The sequence below is a fragment of the Arachis hypogaea genome, chromosome 14, assembly GCF_003086295.3.
Source record: "Arachis hypogaea cultivar Tifrunner chromosome 14, arahy.Tifrunner.gnm2.J5K5, whole genome shotgun sequence".
NCBI lineage: Eukaryota > Viridiplantae > Streptophyta > Magnoliopsida > Fabales > Fabaceae > Arachis > Arachis hypogaea.
Window position 1 is genome coordinate 23,029,161 of NC_092049.1, and position 11,384 is coordinate 23,040,544.

The 11,384-nt window shown below is 37.5% G+C and overlaps 1 protein-coding gene across 1 annotated transcript; it reads left to right on the top strand.

Moving 5' to 3' along the window:
* Positions 1 to 10,313: 10,313 nt before the first annotated feature.
* Positions 10,314 to 11,128, top strand: LOC112740325 (ethylene-responsive transcription factor ERF098-like). Its single transcript, XM_025789084.2, has one exon. It carries the CDS (start codon positions 10,433 to 10,435, stop codon positions 10,856 to 10,858), a length of 426 nt encoding a protein of 141 aa, XP_025644869.1. The 5' UTR covers positions 10,314 to 10,432; the 3' UTR covers positions 10,859 to 11,128.
* Positions 11,129 to 11,384: the final 256 nt, after the last annotated feature.

Sequence of the window (11,384 nt, forward strand, 5' to 3'; positions counted from 1 at the left end):
CATCCACCTTTGCTGGATCTACAGAAATGCCTGTATTAGACACAACATGTCCTAGTACAATCCCTTGTTTAACCATAAAGTGACATTTTTTAAAATTCAATACAAGGTTTGTACTGACACATCTATCTAATACTCTAGATAAACTATCTAAGCAAAGGCTAAAGGAATCACCATAAACGCTAAAATCATCCATAAAAACCTCCATACAGTCTTCAATAAGGTCAGAGAAAAGACTCATCATGCACCTTTGGAAAGTAGCTGGTGCATTGCACAGGCCAAATGGCATTCTCTTATAAGCATAAGTCCCAAAAGGACATGTAAAAGTAGTCTTTTCCTGATCTTCAGGAGCTATATGAATCTGCAAATAACCTGTGTAACCATCTAAAAAGCAATAATGTGATTTACCTGACAGGCGATCCAGTATTTGATCAATAAATGGAAGGGGGTAGTGATCCTTACGAGTGGCTTGGTTGAGGCGCCTGTAATCAATGCAGACTCTCCAGGCGTTCTGTACTCGGGTTGCTATGAGCTCTCCATACTCATTCTTCACTGTAGTGACTCCAGACTTCTTGGGTACCACTTGTACTGAGCTTACCTATTCACTGTCTGAGATGGGGTAGATGATATCCGCCTCAAGTAGTCTGGTCACTTCCTTTTTGACAACCTCCAAGATAGTGGGATTCAGTCTTCTCTGGGGTTGACAAACAAGCCTTGCTCCCTCTTCTAAAAATATTCTGTGCTCACAAACTTGAGGGTTGATGCCTTCTATGTCTACCAAGCTCCATCCAATTGCTCTTTTGTGTTTCCTCAGCACACTGAGTAGCTGTTCTTCTTGTTGGGAAGTGAGTTCCCTTGCAATAATAACTGGAAACTTTTGCTTGTCCTCAAGGTAAGCATACTTGAGGTGCGGAGGGATGGGCTTTAATTCCAATTTCTGCTCATGGTCAGGCTCTGGATTATCTGGGGCTGGTGATAATGGTAAAGTGCCCTCATTGTCCTCCAAGAGTGTCCCCACACTTGGACCTTGTCCTGTGTACTTCTCTTCTAACTCCTCCTGGTGAACTTCAGCCACGGTTTCATCTATGATGTCACACTGGGAGATAGAAAGGTCATCCGGAGGGTTCTTCATAGCTCCGTTTAAACTAAATTTTACTATTCTGCCATCTATTTCAAAAGAATAAGTTCCAAAAAATGCGTCCAGCTTGAATTTTGAAGTCTTCAGGAATGGTCTTCCAAACAGGATTGATGATGGCTTTCCTGAGTTATTAGGGGGCATTTCCAGAATGTAGAAGTCAATGGGAAATGTGAGCCCCTTAATGCTCATTAATACATCTTCAGCAACTCCAACCACTGTAATAATACTTTTATCTGCTAACACAAAACGAGCTGCCGACCTTTTTAAGGGAGGGAGCCTCAAAGTATCATATATAGACAAAGGCATTATACTAACGCATGCTCCTAAATCACACATGCAGTCAGAAAATATCACACCACCAATAGTACAATTAACCATACAAGGACCTGGATCACTACATTTTTCAGGTATACTTCCCATTAAAGCAGATATAGAACTACCTAAAGGAATAGTTTCTAATTCATTAATTTTGTCTTTATGTATGCATAAATCTTTTAGAAACTTTGCGTATTTAGGTACCTGCTGACTAACATCAAAAAGGGGAACAGTTACCTCAACCTTTTTGAATATCTCTACCATTTTGGGATCAAGTTCCATCTGCTTCCTGGGCTTCCTGGCAATTTGTGGAAATGGAATAGGGAGAGCATTTTCTGCAGGGTCTGCCTCCTTGGGTGCTTCTTCTGTGGTTGAGCCTCTACTTCTTCACCTATGTCTTGTATCGCCTCTTCCTCTTCAGCATCCTCTACTTCTACCACCTCTTCAGTTGAGGCGTGTTCTGATGGGATTGGCTCCTCCTGATTCCTCTCTTGCAGTGTGGTTCCGAACCTTAGGGTGATGGCATTGATGCCACCCTTTGGATTGGGTAAAGGTTGAGAAAGAATTCCACTGGAGCTTGCATGTTGAGTGTTTGAAGTGTTGGGTGGTGCCAGCTGGGAGATGAGAGCTTGTATAGCGGATGCTCGTCACTCGGAGAGGAATTAGATTGAGTGATCTGCGGAACTTGTTGTTGGTTGTGCTGTGGTCCTTGGGACTGCCTCAGGTGAGGTGCTCTGTAAGGCTGGTTCTGGTTCTGCTGCCTGTTGTTGTTATTATTCCACTTCTGATATCCTTGATTGTCTCTGCCTCCTCTGTTATTTTTGTCCCTCCAATTCTGGTTAGAATTATCTCTCCAACCTTGGTTAGAATTGTCCTGCCATCTATGGTTGTAACTGCCACCTTGATTGTACCCTTGTTTGGGGCGGTCATAGAAGTTATGAGTGGCTGCCACAATGTTATCTTCCTGCTGGAGCTGTGGACATTCATCAGTATAATGGCTGTAATCAGCACAGATCCCACACACTCTCTGTGGGACTAACTGTTGGCTTTACTATACTTGTTGTTGACTCAACTGCATCTGCTTCAGTAAGTTGGTCATTTCACATATACTCTGAGTCAGAGCAGTAGTTTCTTTGCTAGAAGATAGCTCTGCAACAGCCTTTGACTGGCCTTGTTTCTGCCTGTGATTCCTTGTAGACTCAGCCAAGTCGCTGATCAATTGCCATGCCTCATCAGTGGTCTTGTACTTTTTCATAGACCCATTGCTAGCACTTTCTATTGTGGTCTTATCTTGGGGCCTCATGCCCTGTGTGACGTAGCCAAGCAACACTATCTTGTCAATCATATGGTGGGGACATGATTCCAGAAGGTTGTTGAAGCGTTCCCAGTATTCATAGAGAGTCTTGGATTCGTCCTGAACAATCATGGAAATGTCCTTCCTCAGTTTATCAGTAACTTCAGCTGGGAAGAATTTTTCCAAAAATTCTCTTCTAAGCGTATCCCAGTCAGAAACAGTTGCTGCGGGTTGAGTGTAATACCACTCTCTCGCCTTTCCCTCAAGAGAGAATGGGAAAGATTTTAACAAAATAGAAGTTTCATCTGCACCGTTGCGCCTGACAGTAGAACAGGCTGCTTGGAAATCCCTCAGGTGCTTGATAGGCTCTTGAGCAGATAAGACATGAAACTTAGGCATCAAGTTGAGTAGTGCAGTCTTTATTTCAAAGTCTGTAGCCACTGCTGGATGATGCGCTTGAAACGGTTGCATTGTGAAATCAGGGGCTCCAGCCTCCTGGATAGTAATTGTTCTAAGTCCTGCCATGTCACCTGCACGTAAACCAACCGAATCAGTAGAACGGGGGCTTGTTTCTTCCTCAAGTGACGTTTCAGATTCGCCCTCAGAGAGGACTAACCGACGCCGAGCTTGCCTTATACGTGAAATAGTACTTTCGATCTCAGGATCAAATACTGGAAAGCTTGGATCAGGAAGTGAACGCGTCATTTAACAAAAGAAACATGCATCTCATAGTAACAAAAGTAAAATAAAATGCAAATAAATAAATTCCAATCAATAACTTAGCACTCTATTGCAACTCCCCGGCAACGGCACCAAAAATTGACGTGGCGGAAATTGGTGAGTTAAGAATTTATTATAAGAGATACGTTGCAAGTACAGTTCTTAACCAACCGAAAATTCGCTTATCAATTTAGAAGGGGTTGTCGCAAAATTAAAATTAAAATTAAAATACTAGGAGTATGAATCCCAGGTCGTCTCCCAACGAGTTGAAGAAATGTGTGCTATTTTATTAATCAGATGTTTTCTAAAATGGTTTGAGTTGATAAACAGGAAATTAAATCAGAGAAATTATGTAATTTAAATAAAAACCTTGACCGGGAGTAGATTAGTTGGAAGTCCTATCCTTGATGGAGTTCTTCTCAAGATAAAAGTGATAATTAAAGGTTGCCTGCTCAGTTATCCTTTATCAGGTAAAGGAAAGTTAAGCAAGTTGGAAGTCAATTTCTATTCACAAGTCCTAATCCTCTCCCTTGGGAAGGACTAGTGTCAGTGATTAGAGGGCGACCTAACTATTATTTTACTCTTGAGCATCCAACTCAAGGTCTTCCTGTCAATCAACTCCTAATCAAGTTATGGAACTACTCGCTCATTATATTTGTAAAACCCACGAAATAAGAAAAGGAAATATTGAAAGACATGATAAATAATAATCAAAAGGATCAATTAAAAATAAAAATAGTTCTTGTATTAATAAATTCTAGAAATAATCCAATAATAATTCTGAGTAAATAAAGGACATGGATAAGGAAACAAACTAGAATGACGAAGTCTTGACGGAGGTAATAACTCTTCTCAATATCCCAGTCCAAAAAGCAATAAAATCAAAATCCTAAGAACTATGAATGTGTAGAAAGAAAACCTAGAGGAAGAGTAAATTCATATCTAAAACTAAAATTATGCGGAATAAATGTTGTCCCCTGGTCTCTGCATGTTTCCTGGCTCTAATCTGCTTTTCTGGGCTGAAAACTGGGTCAAAATAGGGCCCAAAATCGCCCCCAGCGAATTTTGCAGATTCTACAGATCGCGCACGTCACGCGATCGCGTCGTCCAGGCGTTCGCGTCATCCAGCGTTTTGCCTTACCACGCGTGCGCGTCGTCCACGCCTTTGCGTTGCTTGTGCAGTTTCCAATTCGGGCGGTCGCGTGAGCCATGCGTCCGCGTCACTTCTCGCTGGTCATCTCCTCAATTTCTTGTGTTCCTTCCATTTTTTGCAAGGTTCTTTTCTAATCTCCAAGTCATTCATGCCCTATAAAGCCTGAAACACTTAACACACAGATCACGGCATTGAATGGAATAAAAGAGAATTAAAATACAAAATTAAAAGTCTCTAGGAAGTAAGTTTTCAACCATAAAGTATTTTTAGGAAGGAATTATAAATGCATGCTAATCATATGAATAAATGGGTAAAGATTTGATAAAACCACACAATTAAGCACAATATAAACCATAAAATAGTGGTTTATCAAAGATATATAAAAAAAAACGTTTTCAACCGCAGTGATCATCGCTTGTTTTATGATTTTTTTTCAAAAATCAACCATTATTTATCTGAAAAAATCTAAATTCATATTTTGTAAAAACTCCAAACCAAACATAATATACCATAACATTCCACTACTTACCAAAGAACCATTCCAATCAAATTTACCAAGACTTATAACGTACCCAAATCACCGCTTCCGGTCCAAACATAATCAAACATGGCCTCCGGCCCAAAAAATAATCAACCACGGCCTCCGACCCAAAATACAACTAATCAACACTCAACCACTATAATCCGAACCAACCAGTCACAAATACAAGTAATGAAGTTCAAACACAATCAAGAGTAAATACAACATGTCAATTAGCAGTTAAACAAAAATATTCACATAGACAAACCAAGTACAATATTCACACTCAAATAATGTCACATAGATGCATATGATGCATCTGTCCTATTGACTATAAGCTCACATGTCGGTTATTTTGCCAAACTCGACATAAATCCAGTCGGCAACTCCCAGATCAGTGTTGCGCATCCCCAGGAGAAATAATTCCGTGGGAGAGTGCCCTACCACCTTCTCCTAGAGGTATATTCAGGGAGAAATATTCTTTGGGATAGTGTCTTACCACCTTCCCTTGAATACCGTAAAATTCTGTGGGATAGTGTCCTACCACCTAAAACCAGAGAGAGACGTGGGAGAAATATTCCGAGAAAAAGTGTCCTCCCACCTTCCCCACATCCGTGCTGCAAACACATTCCAAAGAGGAATAATTTCGTGAGAGAGTGCCCTACCACCTTCTTCTAGAGGTATTATCAGGGGGTAATATTTCGTAGGATTAGTACCCTACCACCTTTTCCTGAAGGCAGTACCACATTCACAAACACACAAGAGGGATACAACCATCGTCCTTGCTCAAACACAAATCAAATTTCAATGATGTTTCTAATCAGAATCAGAATCCACAATCCTTTAAAATCTTAACCCGGAGCAAGTAGGACTAAGTCACAACCCTTGCTTCCTACTCAGGTGTTTCAAATATCAAATTTCTTTAGCATGTTAAATCCATCTTTCTTTTATAAAACTCATTTTCACCAAATTAGAAGTCCCAAATTAAATTCAATAATCCATTTCTTCAATTCCATTTGAAATACTCCAAAAGCATAATTCTCAAATCACTTTCAATTTTAATCAAGTACCCAAAATCACTTTTAACTTCATTCTTAAGTTCAACTTTAAAGTATTCCCATAATTCTTAAAAATATCAACTTAACATAACCATAAAAATCACATTTTATTTAAAACATGTTCTTAAAACCGATTTCAATTTCATTTCTAAGTTTAAAATATTCCGTTGCGTCAAATCAAATTCAAATAAAATAATTCTTCAATCCAAAATTTTCAAATAACACTTCAAACGAAGTATTTAATTTTTATAAAAATTTCAGTAGCACCTCTCCTAAAACTTGGACTTTACTACTCATCAAGGGTTCCATCAACCACAACAAATCACTAACCCTTTTCTAAACAACGATCAAAACAACAAGGTTCTCAATTTATTCAATTTAGTAACCAAAATAATGTTATCAATATAACCAAAATTTATAGCAATTACTCAGTCTTAAATATCAGAAAACAGCCACAATCCAACCATCATTATAATAATTCCAAACCAAGCATAAACCCAACTCAATTCATCAATTACTCACCATATTTTAGTTCCAGAACTAACACATTATTATCATACAACCGGTTCAACAACAACCAACTCAACAAATTAGAATAATCAGCCTTCTCAATCAATCAATAAATCAATTAGGTAAAATTTTTACATTTATCCAAAATAGTTCAGTTCAATTCATAAGACTCACAAAAATACAGAGATATATTTTTTGCACCGATATCAATATATAACAATTCTTGAAAGTAAAATGAGTTTAAGAAAAAGCTCTTACCTCGAGTAGTCAAAATCCAAAAGCTATAAAAGACGTCAAAACCCCTCTTTCTCCTGGCCCGCAATAGCAGCAGCCGTAACCTCAACTCCACTCCGCTTTTGCAGCAACTGTAACAACTTTAATCGCACATGCAAAAACCGAAACTCAACCATATGGTAATAACACCGCAAAAACCTTAGCAACATATAACAAAAACTGATTTTCAAGGGTTCCAGAACGAAAACATATACTGTAACTAAGGAGGAACGACTAACCAAACAGCAGCGGCTCAAGCAATGGTTTTGGCGGCTAGAGGTATGGTAGTGAGGTCCCCGCAGCTCGACGGCGAGCTCCAACGGCGGCGGAAACCCCTTCTTCTCCTTCCCTGGTCTGTTCTTCCCTTCTCTGGTGTCACTCTCACTTGCTCTCTCCTTTCCCAGTGACGACAAACCAACAATAGCAGTGATGAATCGGCGGCGATGGAGGCATGGCAACGACGAGCTCCATCCCCCTCCGCGACTCTCTCTCTCTCTCTCCTCGTGCATCTTGCTCGACGACACACTCTCTCTCTCGGCCTTCCTCCCTCGCGTGTCTTTTTCTTCTGGCGATGTTGACAATGACGGTGAGGCAGCAACAGCGGCGCCTCCTCTCCCTCGCGTGTGTCACTCTCTCCCTCACCCCCAGCCCAACTTCAGTCTCTCTCTTCCTCAGCTCAATTCGGCGGCTCGGTGGTGGCAGCGGTGATAGGACACGACGGCGGTGGCGAGGTAGCAAGCTCCTCCCTCCTTTTTCTCTTCTGCGTGTGTGGGTGTGTGCAAAAAGAACGGGGTGGCAGCTGGTGATGTTAGAGGTATTAGGTGTTAGGGTTAGGGTTTTTGGAAGGTATAAGGATGATTTTGTATTTTCTAATAAAAATAGGAGTAATGTAATAATTGAAAACGAATTTTAATCCAACACTAATTATAAATAAAAATACTATTATTTTTAATTACCAAAATTTTAAATCATAAATAAAAAAATTTTTAATTTAATATAAAAATTTCTAAAAATATAATTCTAATAAATATAATAAATTATAAATAACTTATTATTTAATTTTTAAAAATCTGGGGTCTTACATTATCTATGTCTCTCATAGCTCTATCTTCTCTCAGCCTCAAGTTTGTCGTCTATTACTTCCCAGCAACGGCGGCGTCTCCAACAATGACAGATTCCTCTTCTTCCAACAACATCTCCTAATCCTTTACCCTAATTGATTGTTGCTGATTTAAGAATTTATGATTTCATTGAGATTTATCTATTTATTGCTATTCCACTTGATTTTGATAGCCTCGACAGGATGTCGAATTAAGCTTGTATCAAGATCTCAATTCGGGGAGCAGATACTACTCCTCTGAAAAAGAGTAGACTCAACTTGTGAATTTTTTAATATTTGTGTCGAAAAGTGTATAAAATTCTCAATAATATTAAACTATGGCAAATAATGTAAAGATTTGCAATAAAAAATATATAAAATAAATAAAAACTTTAAATAACCAAGAAAGTAAATTCATAATTAAAAGAAAATAAAATACTTGAAGAAAGAAAAAAAAATGCTCAAAGAAAATAAAGATAAAATAAATTAACAGAAAAAGAAAGAACAAAGGAAATAAAAGAAAAGAAACAAATGAAATAAATAAAAAAAATAGACTCTAGACACTCACATGCACTTGCATTCCATTATTCTCTTTAGCGTTAGTGTAACTTAGATTTTTGTAGAGTTTTGTGTGATGGTGAAGTTTTTATATTAAAGTATCTGATTTCTTTTGAAGTTCACATATTTATAGATCACAAGGATAGATTTGCAGAATGTTATCTCTTTCCACGATTTACTTTTCTCCCTTTTCTCAGGCTCTCATAACCAACGATTTTGCTTTGACTGTAAAGGACCTTGTTTTCTACGAAAAATACCCTATGTCCTTGCATTTTTACCTTAATCTCCAAGACTCACGTTCTGTCAAATTAAACCATGTATAATTATAAAATTTCAACTTAGATTCTTTTCAACTCGTCTCATCTCATAATCGACATTCTATTTTTTTATGGTCGAGTTCTCACTCCGTCGAAATTTTGACCACGTGTGATCAATCGATTTTGAAATAGATCCTTTTTTACTCAATTCATATGAGTCAGTCGACACCCAATTCTATCATAGCCAAATTTTGTAACCAGTCGAAATTTTGTACTAACACTTATTAATTTAAAAATTTGTTTAAATTTCTGATTTAAAAATTTAAGTCCTTTTGAATTTGGCGGACTGGCCCAAGTGTAGTGGCGAGTAGGGCTGGAAGTGAGTCAAGCCAGCTCATAAGTCAGCTCGAGCTCGATTCGTTAACAGCTCAATAAGCTAAGCTCATGAGCTGATGAGCCAAGCTTGAGCCTGGAATTGAGCTCATAAATTAAATGAGCCGAGCTTGAGTTTGGATAAGCTCAGCTCATTAGCTCGTGAGCTGGCTCGATTATATATATATATATATATATATATATATATATATATTATAACAATCTTAATTATTTAATATTTATATTTATTTTTTACATATAATTTTAATATAGGACATAAATAAAAAATTTATAATTTATTGATAGATAAACGATATATAAAATTGATCTTTTCAAATATTTTTTAAAATATATAAGTTATAATTTATTGATATAGAATTATAGATTATGTATTTATGTTTCTCTTATTTGAGCCAGCTTGTGAGCTCGAGCCAGCTCGTGAGTTTTTGGTGAGCCGAGCTTGAGCTTAAGAAATAAGCTCGATTGTTAATGAGTCGAGTCGTGAGCCAAATTCAATTTTCGTGAGCCGAGCTTGAGCTTGGTCTAGCTCGACTCAACTCGGCTCACTTCCAGCCCTAGTGGCGAGAACGGATAGCTCGGTTTGATACCCCTACAATTAAATTGTCTTAGGTTCAAATTTTACAAATAATTAAATTCTTGAAATATAGATTAAATTTGCTGGATCCTGGATGATGAGAGAGTATGTGAAAATTATTATCCAGAAAAATGCCAATCAATGCTACCTACCAACTACGTGTCATGAACATCAAAATTAAAGTAACGGAAATCTGTACGTATATTTGCCTGTCCCACATATTTTTGTTCCAGTTAATTCCAAATATGAATAATCCTATTGGCCTTATTATGTACCCTTGTCGAAGAATCGAATTTATACACTCTCTCGCCAAAAAAAGTGAAAAACCTAAGAATATAGTCAATAGTCATCTTTCTGTTACGATGATGGCAACACTTGCATCAAAAAACGTGACGCAATAATAGTTTTCGCATATATATATATATAAGCCATCACTACCTATATATACAGATTCACATTTATTATTAAAATCCAATAAACATTTGATCCTACCAAATTGGAGCACAAAAGTTTTTCTCTTTTATTAAAAAGAACTTGTTAGTTAGTTGTAAGAGTGGCTAAATAGAGAAGTACATGGCGGATGCGGATAGGCCAGAGAAAGATTCCGGCGGCGGCGAAGAAACGAAGTACCGCGGCGTGAGGAAGAGGCCGTGGGGGAAGTATGGAGCCGAGATAAGGGATCCATCGAAGCCTACCGGAAGGATGTGGCTTGGGACATTCGACACGGCTGAGGAAGCCGCCAGAGCTTATGATCGAGCCGCCATTGCTTTGAGAGGTGGCCTTGCCATCCTTAATTTTCCGGATGAATATCATTCTCATCTCCCATTTATAGCTTCTTCTTCTTCTTCTTATTATTCTTCTACTTCTACTTCCATTGGATCAAGTTCTTCTTCTTCCAGTGCACAACAACGTAGGGAAGTTATTGAGCTTGAATGTTTGGACAATAAGGTTTTGGAGGATCTTCTTGAAGAAGAAGAAAGGAACAGAAGGAAATACTAATCCTAGAGCAGAACCTTCGTTAATTAGCTTGGGAGGAAAATCTTATCTTTTCTATTTTCCTAAAAAATTATTTCTTAAACATAGTTATTATCGTATTCAGAATGACATATTCTCTGTGCCTTGAATAACACACCGAGGATATATCATTTTGAATTATAATAATTTTATATTTGAATAATAATAATAATAATAATATTTTTGTTGTTTACATTAGTCATTAATAAATGTGTTTGTCCCTTCATATTTGGAGGTTTGATGTTCAGGGGGAAACCGCACTTTTTAATTTTTGTTTATTTGTCTTTTGTGTGACTTTTCTCTTCAGTTTCTGCACTTGTCAAATACTTCACGTGATGATGTTGACTGAATTAAGTTTATGCTTTTTATTTTATTTTATTTGTTTTAAAAAAATTTATTATTTAAACACTTTTTTATGAAGTACTTCCTCATATATGAATTTTGACCATATATTTATTATATTTTATATAATTAATTTAAATCTTGACCACATATATTTATTCCAATGGGT